Source organism: Trachurus trachurus (assembly GCF_905171665.1).
Source record: "Trachurus trachurus genome assembly, chromosome: 13".
Lineage (NCBI taxonomy): Eukaryota > Metazoa > Chordata > Actinopteri > Carangiformes > Carangidae > Trachurus > Trachurus trachurus.
In genome coordinates, this window is record NC_139892.1 from 37,502,020 (window position 1) to 37,520,422 (window position 18,403).

Below are 18,403 nucleotides of genomic sequence, written 5' to 3' on the forward strand. Positions count from 1 at the left end.
GGTAGATACACAGGAACAAGGACCCCTTAAAATAAAGTGTTACCAAAATAAATAAATAAATAAATAAATTGATTTTTGAAAAAAAAAATCCATTTAAAAATCGTCAAAAAAAATTGCGATATTTATGTGAATCGATTTTTTCTCTGCATATCATACTAAAAAGTGACATCATTAACAGTGTTGTACCTCTCATCTGACAGGCCAGCTCCAGCAATCCGCCATCATGACCAAAGAGGAAAACCTGGAGGTGCAGGAGAAGGAGAGGCACGATCGAGAGGAGCAGGAGGAGGGGAGGGTCCAGCGAGAGGAGGAGGAGGCTCTAACCGAAGAGGAGGAGGAGGAAGAGGAAGAAGAGGAGGGATATGAGCTAGAGGAGGAGAGGGAGGGGGAGGGGGAGGGGAGGGCGGAAGTGGACGATGAGGACGAGGACGAGCAGGAGGAGGAGCGGGAGGAGAGAGAGGAGAGGGAGGAGGGGGAGGAGGAGGATCCGCTGGCCGCCGGTCGGGACCCCGAGGCCGAGGCCGAGGCCGAGCCGCTGTCGGTGTCCGAGTACCAGAGTCCCGTCCACGAGCCGCGCCGCCGCGCCATGGTGCACCCGTCCGCCCAGGCGCCGCTGCCCAAAGACTACGGTAAGCTACACACTGTCACACCACCAGGGCCGTTGCTAGGAACTCTGGGCCCCCTTAAAGAATACTAAAGTGGGCCCCTCCCCCTAACTTTTCCTTTTTTTTTTTTCTTAGACTACGTATGTATTATCGCTTTTTATTTAGCCTTCTTTGTTTTGATGCTAATGCAGCATTACACTGCAAAAACTCAAGTATCTTAGCAAGAATATTTGTCTTATTTCTAGTCAAAATGTCATTTCTAGTCAAAACAAATCTCATTATACTTAAAATAAGACGCATCATATTAAAAGTAGCTTGTTTTTAGACACTTTTTTACTTCTTTCAAGCATATTTTCACTTGGAATAAGTAGAAAAAATCTGATAGTGGAGCAAGTTTTTCTTCCTTATTACAAGCACAAAAAACTTGCTTTCACTGGCAGATTTTTCTATTTATTGTGAATTTAAGTGAAAATGATCTAAAAACAAGTTAATTTTTAGGTAATGAGTCTTATTTTAAGTGGAAAGAGATTAGTTTTGACTAGAAATGAGACATTTGGACAAGAAATAAGACAAATATTCTTGGAAAGATGTTGAGTTTTTACAGTGTACTATGAGTATTAGTCAGGGTCTTACGCAGAATAAATCAGTCATACAAAGATTAGACTACTGGGGTTTTTTATGGGCCCCACTGGGCGCTGGGCCCCTAGAGTTATCACCACCTTTCTCCCCTATACAACGGCCCTGCATACCACCTTAAATCATCCCACTACCTACATTCACTTGCATTGATGTTTCTTGACACAGGTATTTTACCACGAGTGTGTTCTTTGTGACTCTGAAAACACATGTACACATCTGAACATTATTACATGATGTTATCAGCTCATTATTATGACCTGTAAGGGGGAATAGAAAGGAGTAAAGCAGATACAGTCCAAAAGTGTCATGAATAAACAAATACAGAGACTGCTTGCCGAAAAACTGCCCCCGATGGGAACGCGCATCAGCGGTTTTGCATGAATTTCCCTCTAAAACAACTCTGTCTCGTAACGTTGTGTTATTATCTCATAGTGTGGTGAATGTGCAGCTCACAACTTGTCCACCAGAGCGTTGTGGAGTTGTTGGATTGTGTATTTGATGAGTTTGATGAGGGAAACCGAGAAATCCCATGAGCCTCCGTAGCGTAGCTCTGAGCAGCTCACGGCTCTGCTCCGCCGTTCTAAAAACAGCTTGCACCGACAATTAACCTACTGCTATGACTATAGGGATTATGGCAATGGGCCAATTTGCCAAAATGTTGAACTATTCCTTTACTTCATCCCTTCACTGTCTATGTCTATGTTTAAATGTCTATGAAATGTCCACGGTTATGTCGAAAACAAATAAATTCTTCTTCATCTTATAAAGAGCTCAGTCAAAACACATCCCTTTAATGAAGAAATGCATAACAAACAGTAATTGAACCTGTAGAAATAAAGAAACATTATGAACTGTTCTCTCAAATGCATTTTCACAGATGTTAAAGGTACAGTCTGTAGGTTTGTTCGGTATTGTTTAATTTGGGCTCCTCCTCTCAAGCTCAACAGCTCACGCCCCCTTCTCCACTTCAGCCTTCAAAGTTCTCCTTTTAATATTCGCTACTACCACCAAGATAGAGACATGGATGCTGTCCAGCCGGGAGAAATGGCGGATAGTCAGAACAATCAGAGTGAAGCTGAGTGTCGGGCCCATACCTGTCTGCCATTTCCCCCGGCTTGACGGCGTCCAGTCACTATGTTTTATGCAAGCCCACACGCAGAGCCAGCCCATGGCATAAGCCATAAGCACCTGCTTAGGGCCCCATGACCACTGGGGGCCCAGAAGAGCAATTAACTGTTTTAAATCTATATCTCTCTTGATCCCTAGAGAGAAAAGGAGAGAAATCCTGTGTAATTACAAAAACCCTTAATTGTTGTTGTTGCAGTTTATTTAAAACCAAAGATGATGCAGATGACGTGTTTACAGCAAATGAATTGTCTATTGGTTCATTTTGTTACTTTTAGTTGTAGGCCTAGATGACATTCAGTATATGTCACTTAGTATAGGTTTGAATATTAAGTGTAAATCAACCCCAGGCTGAACCTTTAGCTGAATTTGGTTCCATTTCAGAATAAAAAACAATAGATGGGTAAAAACATGTATGTAAGGATGATCATGATTCATAATGACAAATGAGACAAATGAAATAAGTGTGTAGTAGGCTAGGTGTGTAAATGATCAATAATCAGTATTATTGGCAGTAATAGAGGCCCCCAAAATAAAATTTTGCTTAGGGCCCAGTCAGTGGAGACTAACATCACCTGAGCCCTGTTATTGGCTGCTGAACAAACACACCCACGCCCCACCCACAACTAAATCTAAATACAGGCAGGTATAAGTGCATATTTTGTCTTTTGGTAAAATCCTACAGACTCTACCTTTAAAGAAGTTGAATTAGTGTGCGTACAAGGTCAGTAAATATCCCTCAGCAGAGTCTCCATGTCACTGTGAAGGCTCCACACAGCCTCAAAACACACGTGAACACACAGATCATGCACGTGGTGGTAGAAGTGAAGAAGCTGCGTGAGTCAGAGAGAGAGAGAGTCACAGTGGATGTAAACACACTGACTGTCTGTGACTGGCTGGTCCATCAGGAGGTTTCACAAGCTGCAGACAGACCGCTGTATGGAAGACACACACACTCATTAGTATTCATCAGGCAAACTCTAGAGCTGGCCAACTCCATTATACACTCAGCATGTGTGTGTGTGCAAAGCAGTGAATACAGATTGGTTCTGCTCACAGAGGATTGTTTTGTCCTGTCTTAAGTGTGAAACTGTGAAACTGACAGTCTTCTAGTGATACTTTTAAATATTTAGTTATATTTGTTTGACAGGTGCTTTTTGTACCACGCTAATTACAGGGACGAGGTTTCAGGTTGAAGGCGAAGGTCTTTGGTTTGACAGTTGATCTCTCTGAGCATCATTAGCCCAGCTAGGGTCTTACTAAGTCTTATAAAAGGCTTATATGATTAATTAGCTCGTTAATGACCCAAGCTAACAAGATAGGTGAGTGAAGAAGCTGAGACCTGCTCATTAGTGGCACTGTGCTAAAATAATCTGTCTGATGTTTGCTCTAAAAAATCCTCCAAATAACACTATGACACTACAAACCTAGCCAGCTGACACCCTGCAGACAGCTACCAGCTAGTTCACTGTCACTAAATCCAGCAGTGACACATAACGGCATAATGATTTTGCACAATTTAACCCTTCTCTTTACTTGTGTTAGGGTCTCCAGTGACCCGTTTTTAGGTTTTAAATGCAACACAGTACCACATAAATTTGTTTATAGCATCAAGGCTTTTTGACTTTGTCAGGAACCTCTATTTAAACAAAATAAAACTTTTTTTCACAAAATTCTAAAATGCTCTGGTTAAAATTATGATATTTGTAGTATTAGGGTCAGTTTTGACCCGGTTATAATGATAAGAACAATAAGAAAAGAGTTTCTGAAATCATTAGTGCAAAACCAACCTTTTCATGGATAAGGAAGCCAAAGAACGTAACCAAGAAATGAGAAACAAATTGGATGAAAAAAAAAAGAGTTTTTAGTGTATTTTAGAGCTTATTTAAACAACGGGTCAAAACTGACCCGTACACCATTAATTCTGGTAATTACCATTAAGGAGGAAATAAGCTGTTATGACCAAAACAGTTTTTGTACCAGTCTGTAAACATGTTTGTTTCAGATTTTAACATGAGTCAGTGTTGGAGACTCACTCTGTCGACTTTATTTTTCAGGCCTGGGAGTTGATGCTGCTTGAGGAATGACTCAGTAGCACAGGGAGAAGAAGCTGCTGAGTTCAAGTCAATAGAGCCAGTTACTTTGGTTGTGAATGTGAGCAGCCTTCTAGAGATTTAGAGCTGTAGAGAGGAGCAAGTTGAGGTTGTTCAACATCTGACCAGGCATTTAGCAGTTTTCTCTTTCGATGCACCTGGGAGGAGACCCTTAAACAGAAATATGGACACAATTGACCTCTGGCTAAGCCCCGCCCCCTCCACTCACTCGGACAAACAGTCAACGTAGGAGACATTTCACAGGAGGCAACTGATGATTTTTGGAGACAGAAAGATTAAATATCATCTCGAAGTCACCAAAACTTCACTTAGCTTTACTGCTATGGCTGTCGGTTGCCGCGAAACGCCGATAGCGACGGGCTCATTTCTGTTAGCCTGTCTATGGAGTTTTACATTATACGTTAGCATTAAGCTAGCGGACTTTATGCTTAGTTGTGATGCTGGCTAACATCTAAACATCTCTGACAATATGTTGCCTCAAATACGTTGTTGACTTAACTTAGAACAGATGTAGACATCCTTGTTAAGTTTATCCACGTTTAGTTGGTGTTGTGGTCTACTGCATAACTTTATCCAGAGCAGACACTTCTCTCGGTTGAGATGTGGCTTGGGAAAAGGTAAAAGAAATCCCCCCGTGGCCTCTCAGGATACCTAGTGTCGGAGTTGCATGTACCCCATGCACACCGTTTGACCATTTTAAACTTAAAATGTCAAGAAAAAACATATAAAAACGAATGAAAACTGACTAACTGCAATGCATTTCAATGGACGTGGAAGCAGAGAATGTCCGAGTGTATGGGCTAGTTATGCGCACTGTGATTGGCTCATCGCGTTTGGGGTCGTGGCTTAGCCATAGGTCAATTTAGGAGGCTAAGGGGAGAATGTTGCATGGGAATGCAGTAATAAAAGGATAGGTGGATCTCACACATCTATCGTATAAAAAATACCCTCCAATGCAGCACCAGAGGGAAGAAATCAAACCTCAAACCAATAAACCAGTACATATATCCTGGCCCGGTGGTTCCATCAAACTGCCTATCCTCAAAAACTTATAGGTGCCCATCTGAAATCTGGAATCCTGTTTCAGACTGAGTTACAGTTTGCCTTTGACTCCTGAGCTGTCAACAGCAGAGAGAGGAGAAGTCAACCTGATTTCAGTTACTCAGTGAAACGAAATCTGTCCCGAGAGCTGGGACTGCAGACCTGGCAGGAAGAGAAACTGCTGAACTCGCAGGTTCCTCCTGATTTGATGAAGGTGACGGGAACATCTTGACATCACCATCTGGAGCGTGCAAATCTTTTTCTATGAGTTCACTCCAGTTCGGTTCCTAGTTCCTCTTTCAGGTAGATCCATGCTCCGTCTTCGGGCTCTCCACTAACCTTTCCTCTGTCCTCTAGCCTTCACCTTCTTCGACCCCAACGATCCGGCCTGTTTGGAGATCCTCATGGATCCTCGGACCACCATTCCAGAGCTGTTCGCCATTGTTCGTCAGTGGGTTCCCCAAGTGCAGCACAAGATCGACGTCATCGGCAACGAGGTGAGAACACAAATATCAACACACTGAAGCGCTACCTTCACTGGCAGAGTTTTGCAGATTCCTCCTCTCCCAGCATCATAATCTACGTCTTAAAAGACACAGTCCAGTCCTCTCATATTGAGCCAAATCATAAACTGTGTTTGTGCAGCTCCCATACAAGTAGTAGGCGTGCAACGTGTTCATATTCATTAGATTCACATGACATCACTGTGTTTCTGCGCCGCCATATTTGTGTCCGAATCAGGGCGATCTGGGCACAGATCACAGCGTCACGTTACCAGAACAAGTGGAGTAGTAGGAGGAAATCAGCAAGAGACCCAAAATTGACGTTATTTGAAAGATGCCAGGATTATATTGTGCTGTTGACTGTGATAGCAGTCGCCAAAGAAACCCCGGACTGCAGTTTTATTCCATCCCAAAAGACGTAAGTTAAAGTTATAGGCGGAATAAATAGTTGACTGCAGGCAGTCTATCAGTGGCAGCGTGGGCTGTGACAAGTCTCACTAAAAGAGGGGATTCACTTTTTTTTTAATAACATGGATATATTGAATTCTACATTTTGATTACTTTCTTATTAATTACTCACTGATTCTGCATTTAGGGTCTTTTATTTCTGTATAACAGACCGTTGCTAAGTAAAACGGGCCGTTGCTAGGGACGCCGCTCTGATCAGCGGAGCAGGGCAGAAGAACTATCAAGGATTTTTACCTTGTGTTTCATTTTTACCAGCTTCAGACTAATTGTGATGTTAGAAAAATGACTTGTAGCTGGTTAGAGGGAGAGTGGAGGCTCTCTGCCTCCCTCACCGCTGCTGGAAACCAAACCTGCGATCAGAGTGGACAGAGCGGACGGGCCAGCGCAGTGTCACAGCTGTGACCAGCTGTGTCTGTGCCACCGCGAGTCCGTGACACAAACGTGTCCCGTATCGTAATCTCTTATGACAGACAGGACGACATAAAAGCGCATATTGTAACATTTACATGATAATTCATCAATCTACTGATTGATTATCAAAAGCTCGTTGAAAACAACTACACACGAGTCGACCGGGAGGAGGGTGAGGAGCAAACAGCGGAGAAGTGACCGGACTAAGGACTTTGATCAACATTACGTCTCAAATTAATTAATTAATTCATAAACTGTGTAATAAGTGGGATAATATAGAGTTAGTCTGTTGTTATAGATATAAACCCAGACAGGATGTATGAAACCCTGTCATTTTGTCAAGAAACTGTCATTTCCATCCTGCGGTTTGCATGCTGTCATATGAGGAGACCTGTCAAATCGGACACAAATATGGCGGCGGTCCCTTCGACGTGACGTCACTGCAACCCATGAATAGCTACCTGCACATAGCCTACATGGGGTTCATAGATTGCATAGTGTCAAAATAGTGTGGTGCAAGATCGGGTAGTGCTTTATTAAAGGTGTTAGCTGCAAGTTTAATTCCTCCCAGCAAGTAGGCTAGGTGTCACACTCACACTCGCCAGCTCTCGCTCCTACCTTCAGTTGTACTGGTTGCCAGGTAACACCTATAGGGAGCGGCTAGTAGCTAAAGCTAAGCTAACGCTAACCGTATTTAACGAGCAGCAGCTCCAATCCGCTCCTCCATCTGAATCATTTCACACTAACTCACCTGCAGACGAACCCGACAAACCATCAGCATCACGCCTGCACCGGAAACGTTACAGTACCGGCTGACCGTTAGTTAGCATTAGCATTAGCACAATTTAATTTATCCACAGAGCTATCAGGATCTGTAAAATTAATACTTTTATTCTTCACTCCTCTAGGCGTTCTGTGGATGTATTACTTTTGAAAAATGTATCGTTTTGATGAAAAAATTGTAACCTTTAACTAGGCTAGTCAGTCATTTTGGAAACAGTACAAAAACCAAAAGACAACTAATCACCTGTCTCTGATAGAAATAAGCAGATTGAAATGATGTATCAAGGGCACAAACTTATTCTACCTTATTGGTTATTACTAACCTATTATTAGTAGCCTATTACATTGTGTCCAGGGGTAAGACGATAATGCTAAAGCTAACAGGACAGCAGCAGTGGCTCATGCAGCTTTCTGTCGTCTTGTAGGTCAAACCTTTAACCAGTTGTGTTTCACTGCATGTCTTCAATGCTGCCCTACTTGTTCTGGCACGGAGCCTGATCCTGAATCAGCCGTCATTGTCACATTGACCCAAATTCAACCCTCTGGACACACACACACACACACATACACAGCTAATGAACAATGAAATCCCACTGAACAGCGTGGAGCTTGTGTGAAGAACAAAGGCTGAATGCTGGGTATTAACAGTTCACATTTTATTCTGCATGAATCATTATCCAGATGTAGAGATAACACAGGACTGAAGGTTACTGCAGTGTTACAGCTAAACATGTTGTCTAAAGCATAAAGGTTAAGACACATGACATTACTCTGACTTTCATTCCCAAAACTAAAACCTCTTTTCTGTCCAGTCCCAACCATACCCTGGACCATAATCATAATTCAAACTTTAACATTTCATTCACTGTGATTTCGTCCACCAATAGGAGCTGAGTTTCCACAATAATGGTGATAACAAGCACACACACGTATGGTGATAATGACCCAGTTAAAATGGCTGCAGCAGCACAGAAACAGACAGAGCAGGGAGAGTGGTGCAGTGGGAGAGAGAGAGAGAGAGATGGAAAGTCATCGAGGCTCTATCATGATTCAGCAGGAAGCTGACTCAGCCTGGAGGAATAAAAGAAAAAACAGGCAGACATTGATGCAACTCAGAAACACAAATCTTGTTCATCATCTGCTGCCAGAAACAGTCATTGTTTTGGTTTGGTTTTTAATCGCACACAGTTTGTCACGTGAAATCTATAGACAAACATATTCAATTGAGTTGACTGACTTTAGCTACTGTCATGATCTGTCTCATGTCCTGACCTGTGTTTTCCCACTGTCCTTCTTGTCATTCTCACATTTTGGGGGCCAGAAGGCAAAGACAAACACCCAAGTGATATTTCCATAATATGTCCCCTTTAAAGGACAAATCTGCAGATTTTCAGTTTAATTGCTCCTGTTTTGCGGTAGATGTGTCTGTCCCTGCATCGCCACGGCAGCAATGAATGGGAGTGGATGCAAGTTCCGCTGCTTAGGCTGTTTACATCCCAATTGCGGCTTTGAGGGATGTAAACAGGAATATCAACTCTTGACTTGCTTGAAGTGTACGTTTTTTTCCACAGACAGCGTCAGGTGGCGATTCAAACATGCGCCAAGAAGTTTTTTTTTACTTGAAGCAAGTCAAGAGTTGATATTCCTGTGTTTATGACACAAACGGGAGCTTCCCACTGCACCTGAACACACCGCGCACGGCAACTGGGTCTCGCGTGAGACTCTGGGAGACTTTGAATTAGATCTAGTTTTACAAACATGTCGGCTTGCTTGAAGTAAATAAACTTCTCGGTTTAATCTTCAGATTCCTTCTTTTAGACCTAAAATGATAGGAACATACACCCCCGAGTTGAATTCGCCTGGAATTGTCCTTTAAGTTTATTTTAAGTTGCTTTTGTTTCGCCGGGCTCAGACCGGTTACTGTGTTGGTGTCTGCATCTTGGTCCAGTTCTTCCAAACCCTGACAGTACGATCCAACCACAATATGGACCCACTCTTCAGACAAGAAGTCTACGAGCTACGAGGATTACGGCCTAAGATGATTGGTCCATTCTGGTTGGTTGGTTCTGTCCGGTTTTTGAGAGACTGGACCCAAAAATGCAAACTCACTCAGGAAATGGGTGAAAACAAAAAAAAAAGGATTTATTTAACTTATGGCGATAACACAGGAACACGGAATTGACTCACAGCAACTGACAAAGGACAATGGGAAAACACTGATCCAATCCAATCCATTTTATTTATAAAGCACATTTAAATAAACACAAAGGTTTCCAAAGTGCTGCACAGTAAAATAAAAACCATAAAACATACTAAAAATGCAAAATACTAAAGATAAAAAAACATAAATAAATAGATTGTCCACCCCAGATAAAATATCTATGAACATAAAATCAACAACCTACGTAGCGTGAAAAGCCAAAGAAAAGACCATGACAGTGTCAGGCATCAAAGTGGACAAAGAGTTTCACTCAGGCCCTGGTTGTAATGCTTTAGCTTGAAATATCATAATAGTGGCATTGTCAACAAAGCTACACCAACAATAAAGCAGCAAATTCAGCTGTACATTGTTTCCACTGGGTCCCACCTGTCAACAAACCTCTACAGATCACAGTGGCAGGCTCAAATCTGGGACTTGTGTCCTATATGTAATTTCTAAGAGCGAGAAAGACTGAACCAGCAGTGAACTGTTGCTGACTAGTTGTCAACATGGATCATGTATCTGAAAAAAGAACAAAAAACTGGGTCTGATGATCTCAACGGAAAAAAAAGAAGATGAAATCAGAAAAATAGTGTCCAGTAGTCTGGAGGAGGAGGAACTGCAGACAACAGACAGGAGGAGCAGGAGCAGAGCTGAACACAATTTGCAAAACAACAGCATTTTGAAATGTATTTAGCAAGACAATGTTGTGTAGCTTCATTTTTCTGCTGCTGCTGCATAAAATATATAACACACTAATGGAAGTGCTGGAAGCCTGTGTGGTCAGAGACTGGAGGCTTCATCTGGACTTTAAAAAGAGATTCTCTGACCCAGATATATAAAACAATGACAATGAATGAGGAGAGCTTAGTTTGCTGATATTTTTTGTCGTATGTACATTAAAGGGATAGTTCACCCAAAATTGAAATTTCTCCCCCTCATGTGGACTAAGGGCTGGGAGAAGTTTCAGAGTCCTCCGTGGCTTCTCTGAGTTACAGGGGGTCTCGGCGTAGCAGTGCATGTCCATATAACGGTTGCAAATGGATACCAACTGTCTTCGCAACAAAAAAAAAGCTCCTCTTCCCGGTTCGTCAAATTTGGACGAACTGGGAAGAGAAGCTTCCGCTACAAACAAGCTTGAAATATAGACTTATTTAATTTTTTTCGGGACAATTTCGCATGTCGGGGCTTCAATACAAGAGGGACATTACATACGAGCAGCATGGAGGTATTTGGATGTTTTTTGGTGTGTCTTTTTGTTACGAAGACAGTTGGTATCCATTTGCAACCGTTATGTGGACATGCACTGCTACGCCGAGACCCCCTGTAACTCAGAGAAGCCACGGAGGACTCTGAAACTTCTCCCAGCCCTTAGTCCACATGAGGGGGAGGAGATAATGAGTGAAATTTCAATTTTGGGTGAACTATCCCTTTAATTTCAGAGCTCTTGTAGCCTACACTAAAGTGAATAAATATTGATGATATGAAGATGATTATGCTCTTCAACAAAGTAATGATGTACCATAGGCTCAGGCTGAATCAACCACTGTTGGTCCTGCTGCCACACTGTCAATAGAAGCATATACACTGAGATTATATATGTGGGGAAGTGGGAGCTAACATGGGGACACCTACAGTAAATAATCCACTTATTGTATGTGTGTGTGTGTGTGTGTGTGTGTGTAGATGAGTCATAAGTGAGTCATCTTCTCTGCTTGTGTCTCAGATCCTGAAGCGCGGTTGCCATGTGAACGACCGTGACGGTTTGACCGACATGACGCTGCTGCACTACAGCTGTAAGGCCGGAGCACATGGAGTTGGTAAGATACTCAACCCTGTTCACAAAATAACATGAATGTCGCCTTGGGGGCTGTCCTGGCCTGGATGCAGTGGGCGTGTGTGTGTGTGTGTGTGTGTGTGTGTGTGTGTGTGTGTGTGTGTGTGTGTGTGTGTGTGTGTGTGTGTGTGTGTGTGTGTGTGTGTGTGTGTGTGTGTGTGTGTGTGTGTGTGAGGGGTCAGGGTTTTTAATTTGTGCTCCATTTTATATGAAATGTCCTATATAAATAAATAAAGTTTGAAGTTAGGTGGAGGTCATAAAGACCGCCTAGACAATAGTGGGAGGGCAGACCTAAACTATTAATTCTATGCTGTAAATAAAACTTAATATGAAAAAAGACATCCAAGACACGGAGAGAGTTTCTGCCACTGTCAGTGTTTAATCTGACAGGGTAACCATTGAGAAAGACAAAAAAAGGTAGTAGTAGTAGTCTGAACCCGGCCTAAGAGGCCATCTTGGATAGCGCTGCTTCCTCTGGGGAGGGCTGCATGCAAATGAAGGTGAGTTTCAATTCAAAGGAAAAGAAATGTTAATCAACAGCCTGTTAAAGGGACAACGAGGAGTTTTGTTAAAGCGAAGTGTTTTCACACTACATTTATGATCCTCCGCACCGTGAAATTCTTTGACCGGCGCAAGACAGACTCATGTTTTCATTCATCAAGAATTAAAGTCAGAGGTTGGAAGACGATCACATACCGTCGTAGTTCCCACCATAAATGGCGATTCGGCGGCGTTATTCTCATGACTCGTTGCGAAACCGAAAGTAAAGAAACGCTGGTCGGCTCGACCAGCATCTCCACCACCACTAATAATAACAAAATAACGATAGAGACAAAACCATATATTTATAGAAAATGGGCCCATTAACAAGTGTGGGTAGCGTAGATTCATCCACATTAATATGAGACTTTTTTATAACCAAATAGAAACTCCTTGTTGTCCCTTTAACTAAAATGTGTTCAAATCAATTAACAACTGTCAATAAAGAAAAGACTGTGTTATTATTTAAGATTAAAAAAAATACTCAATTTCAGTGGTGCCACATGGTTGGCCACCACATTAACCTCTAACAAGAGGACAACATTGGTGTGGGTGGTGGTTCAGCTCCTGAGCTCCTCTCTCTCTCTCTCTGTGTGTGTGTGTGTGTAGGCGACCCCGCTGCAGCGCTGCGTCTCAGCAGTCAGCTCATCTCTCTGGGCGCTGACGTGAGTCTGAGGAGTCGCTGGACCAACATGAACGCCCTCCACTACGCCGCCTACTTCGATGTCCCAGAACTGATCCGAGTCCTGCTCAAAGCCGCTAAACCCAGAGGTACACACACACACACACACACACACACACACACACACACACACACACACACACATACACCAGGCTGTTCCCTCTAAGGTGTTTTACTGCGCAATTGCGCACTGCTCCCCACCTCTTTGCGCAGAAGACAAAAAAGTTGCGCACTCGAATATCCCCAACAGGCTACAATTTATTTTTGCAATGAGCAGCACCAGACCTTCATGCAAAGAACAAGGAGCTCACCATAGCACCACTGGAACAAAACTACTTTTTCCCCCGACGCATCTCTATTGACATCAGACAATAAATAAAAAGACAGTTTGTCTGTGTTACCGCGACACAGGGAGCTGATCAGAGCAGTGTTATGAACGTTAACGGGTCGATCGCGGTAATTTCAACACTGTACATTAGCGCATTTATCCATATCCCTATATCCCTCAGTCTAGCGCGCCTGTATTTGTGTGTGTGTGTGTGTGTGTGCACGCGCGCCTGCATGCGAGAGAGAGAGCGAGAGGAGGGGCTGACTGACAGAAGAGGTGAGAGCCGGTGAAGCGCTGTTAAAAATTTTTTTTTGTTTTCTGTGCAAGACTATGGTAAACACTTAATCGCCCGGGCGTTTAATTGAACCGGCGTTTATTATGCCAAATGAGGTCGGACCCCGGCGGCTATTAGAGCACAGGCGCGTATTTGCACGCGGGCGATTATTTGGTCATCTACGGTATATTTATCTTACAACACGAGCCCTTTGATCTAGAAATGCGAGTGTGAGAAGAGCGACAGGCACAAACAGAGCACCTTTCATAAAAGACGCTGTATCTCCTTTTCTAGAAAAAAAGGAGGGATTTTGGTGAAACCCAGCCATGTTTAGCTTGAGTTTTCTCAGGAACGGATCGAGGCACATAGAAACACATGGTTTGTGGCCATTTGAAGCAGAAAGTTTCACCTTTCAAATAAGCCACAGTATGTGTTGGCTATGTGGCAATAATACAGAATACACTGTGGCTCTACAAAAAACGTCTAAATTGCCGGTACACTTGACTAAAACTTTGGAAAGGAGCGTGACACTCAATGAGTTAATCATTATATTATACATATACATACATGTACATATAGCTACATTGTGTGTGTGTGTGTGTGTGTGTGTGTGTGTGTGTATAATATAATGATTAACTCATTGAGTGTGGCGCTCCTATATATATATATATATATATATATATATATATATATATATATATATATATATATATATATATATATATATATATATATATATATACAGTATATATGCTTGAGCTTTCGCTCACAGTCGCTCAAGCAGGTGCTCAGGGGAGTTGAATTTCTGCTCAGGAGTTTTGAAAATTAGAGGGAACATTGCACCAGGGTATCCGCGGGGTCTTGATAAGTATTAAAAGGTGATAAATCAATTTTGGGAAAATTAAGACCCTTAAAAAGTATTAAAAAGTCTTTTCACGACTTTATAAAGTCTTCAATTTTTAAGGTATTTTTTCAGAATTAGCTGTCCAAGAGTTTGAGTCCTAAAAAACACTGTAAAAGTGTGTGAATTTATTCATTTTATTAAAAAGCAAAGATGAACCGGTACATAAAAAAAGAAAAGAAGATTTTGCCTTTGATTTATTATCCTAGCCTACTTTGAATTCTGTTGTATCATTGTGGTCTATAGTCTTTATCACAAACTAAAACTGTTACGTTAAAAGTGTCACTGATGTGAATGGTTACAACCTGAAGTGGCGGTGAGGTATTAAAAAATATTGAGAAGGTCTTGAAAAAGTCTTGAAAAGGTATTAAAATGAACTTCAAGATTCCTGTATAAACCCTGTACACACACACACACACACACACACACACACACACACACACACACACACACACACACACACACACACACACACACACACTCAGCAGAGACTAGTCACAAGTATTTTGAGGGACAGAAAATCTGACAGAAAGGATTTCTGTCCCTCAAAATACTTGTGACTAGTCTCAGATGTAACAGTAATGACTTATTCTCTGTCCTCCACAGTGATGAACTCCACGTGCAGTGATTTCCACTACGGTACAGCCCTCCACATCGCTGCCTCCAACCTCTGTCTGGGGGCAGTCAAATGTCTGCTGGAGCACGGAGCCAACCCCATTGTCCGGGTAAAAACACAACCGTTGAAGCGTCCACTGACCAACCAACCTGGATCACATGAGCCACATTAAATCTCGACTTTAAAGGAGACATATTCTGCCCCACTTCCACAAATTTTTCAAAGTTTTTTCAAACTTTTCATCCTCTCAAAACAGCCCTGTTCAGAACAGCTGCTTTCAGTGCCTGTCCCTTTAAATGCAAATGAACCACTACTTGCCCCGCCCCTTCTACTGGTGGTATAGAGCCTAAGCGGAAGCAGGAAGTAACGCTTTATTTTGGGATCTGATTGAATTGTGTCATGAGAAAAATATGTGATCTCTTCCTATTTAAAACATTGTGTTTCATGCCAAAAACTCAGCAGTTGATTTCTTGGCATGAAATGCAGTGTTTTAAATAGGTAAAGGTCAGATATTTTTCTCATGACACAATTCAGTTGGCTCACAAAATAAAATTTTGACTCCCGTTCACTTACATGGAGAAGACAACTGAGGGAACAGCTCATAGAACCACATGGATTTCAACCTAGGGAGCCTGAAAATTACAGATTTTTTTGTCAATTCTCACATTTTGGGGGTCGGAAGGCAAAACAAACACCTAAATATATGTTAAAGAGCCTTCAAAAAGTGATGTTTCCATAATATGTCCCCAATAAGACTGATTCTAGAACATGTCTGCCTCTCTTCTGTAGAACGACAAGGGCCAGGTTCCAGGAGAGGTCGTTCCCGACCCGATGGACATGAGTCTGGACAAGGCCGAGGCGGCCATGGTGGCCAAGGAGCTGAAGCAGCTGCTGCTGGACGCCGTCCCTCTGAGCTGCAACCTCCCCAGAGCCACGCTCCCCAACTACGACAACATCCCCGGAAACCTGATGCTGACCTCGCTGGGGCTGAAGCTGGGAGACCGCGTGCTGCTGGATGACATGAAGGTCAGAGGCACACAGAGATCTCATGAGTCGGTCCTCAAAGTCAGAGGAAACACACGAAGGTGCAGGGTGCTGGGTTTCATTTAGATCCTTTAATTACACCACAGAAAAGCTGCGTCACACTCTGCATCATACATGAAAAGTCTGACATGAGCCTTTAATTGCTTTACCCCCTGGGTCCAGTTGTTCAGTTGTAATCTGATCGGATTATGGCTAATGGGTTGGATCAAATCTTGAAAATGGGTTGTTCAACACTAAAAATGGATTCTGTGATTGGATTAGATCACGTAATCCAGTGTTGGTTTTAATCTGGATCAAACCTTCAGTTTGTGTTGTTCAAAACTTTTTAATCAGGAAAACTTTGATCCAAAACATCTGGATTGTTCTGATCCCAGCAGTTTGGTGGATTGAGGAACAAAATGTAATTTAAATTAAATGCAATCTGGTCAAATAAACAACATTTATAATATAGTATGTCATATAGGCCTACATTTAGAAGAAGACCACACGGTCGAAAACGTTTGTGCAAGTGCTAATAAAATCACTGTATCATCCTTTAAGAGTGTGCGGGCAACCCTCTTTTTTTCTTCTATAGGCCTACATTTAACCATTACAGTGTTAAAATAAATAAAGTTACCTTCTGATTACACAAATTTGGAACTTTTCCCCAACTACTGGATATTTAAATTAAATTTGAAGTTTGAATTTGGAACACATGGAAAATATTCACAATGTATTTCACTAATGTACTGTTTAATAGATTTTTTTTTTAAACAGCCAGACCAGTTAAGGTCTCTCTGTTTAAAAGACATTGAAGAAACAAAAAGCAGCACAGAAAACAATACAAACTCCCCATTTTCAAATAAATACGTATACTTTGAGTGACCCTATGCAGGCTCTTCTATTTTTTACATACCTGGTAGCCTTCAGTGTGAGTTTTTTATCAGGATCAGACTGATCCAATCCAACTTTGTGGATTATGTGATCCTGGATGGCACAACACTAGTAGTAAGGAAGAAACGCACTGCCAGATCTTCTCTCAGTGTGTTTTCACTGGGATCTATGGTGACAGAGCTGCAAGCCAGTGCGTCCTCTATAACCTATTAACCTGGGCACTGAAATGAGAAGCCACCACACACACACACACGCACACACACACACACACCATGCATCCAGTGTGTTTCTGCCCTTAAAGGGATAGTTCAACATTTTGGCAAATTGGCCCATTGCCATAATCGCTATAGTCATAGCAGTAGGTTCGTTACCTTTAATTGTCGGTGTAAGCTATTTTTAGAACGGAGGAGCGGAGCGGTGAGCTGCTCAGGGCTATGCAATGGAGGCTAAGGGAATTTCTTGGTTTTCCTCATCAAACTCATCAAATACACAACCCAACAACTCCAAAAGGCTGCCGTGGACAAGTTGTGACCTGCACATTCACCACGCTATGAGATAATAATGGAACGTTACGAGACGGAGCTGAAATTCATGCAAAACCGCTGATGCGAGTTGCCTTCAGGGACAGTTTTTCATCAAGCAGTCTCTGTATTTACCTCAAAAACGGCTCCGTTTCGTAACGTTGTGTGATTGTGCAGGTCACAACTTGTCCACGAGAGCGTTTTGGAGTTGTTGGATTGTGTATTTGATGAGTTTCATGAGGGAAACCAAGAAATTCCCTTAGCCTCCATTGCATAGCCCTGAGCAGCCTGCTGCTCCACTCCGCCGTTCTAAAAATATCTTACACCGACAATTAAAGGTAACGAACCTACTGCTATGACTATAGCGATTATGGCAATGGGCCATTTTGCCAAAATGTTGAACTATCCCTTTAAGCCTCATTTGAAATGTGTTGGAACAAGACATGGGTCCCCTCGTCTCCGGAACGGCCAAGACTCTTTTGGATTGAACCATGTTTCACCTTCCACCAAATCTCCATAGTGAAAGGTGGGGTGGAGACTACAGGGAGGGGGCAGGATGTCATTACTGAGTGTCACCACATACTGACGGGTCCATCTGTCAGGAAGAGCTGACAAGGCCTTCAAATGAGAGTTGAAAAATCTTTAGAACTGTCTTTGACAAAAACCATCAGGGGAAATTAAAAAGCTGCAAAAGAGATTGTTTTCAGTAAAATAATTAATGGGATAGTTCAACATTTTGGCAAATTGGCCCATTGCCATAATCTGTATAATCGTAGCAGTAGGTTTGTTACCTTTAATTGTCAGTGCAAGCTATTTTTAGAACGGCAGAGCGGAGCCGCTAACTGCTCAGAGCTACGCTACGGAGGCTAATGGGATTTCTTGGTTTCCCTCATCAAAC

General features: G+C 42.4%; 1 protein-coding gene across 1 annotated transcript in view; it reads left to right on the top strand.

Moving 5' to 3' along the window:
* Positions 1 to 223: 223 nt before the first annotated feature.
* Positions 224 to 18,403, top strand: part of clip3 (CAP-GLY domain containing linker protein 3) — a gene marked incomplete at both ends in the record, with an annotated part of 36,572 nt that continues 18,392 nt past the window's right edge. The window contains 6 exons of the mRNA XM_083985139.1: positions 224 to 629; positions 5,882 to 6,021; positions 11,616 to 11,709; positions 12,876 to 13,037; positions 15,058 to 15,176; positions 15,857 to 16,093. Coding sequence (XP_083841265.1) covers positions 224 to 629; positions 5,882 to 6,021; positions 11,616 to 11,709; positions 12,876 to 13,037; positions 15,058 to 15,176; positions 15,857 to 16,093 — 1,158 coding nt within the window. The remainder of the gene's footprint in view (positions 630 to 5,881; positions 6,022 to 11,615; positions 11,710 to 12,875; positions 13,038 to 15,057; positions 15,177 to 15,856; positions 16,094 to 18,403) is intronic.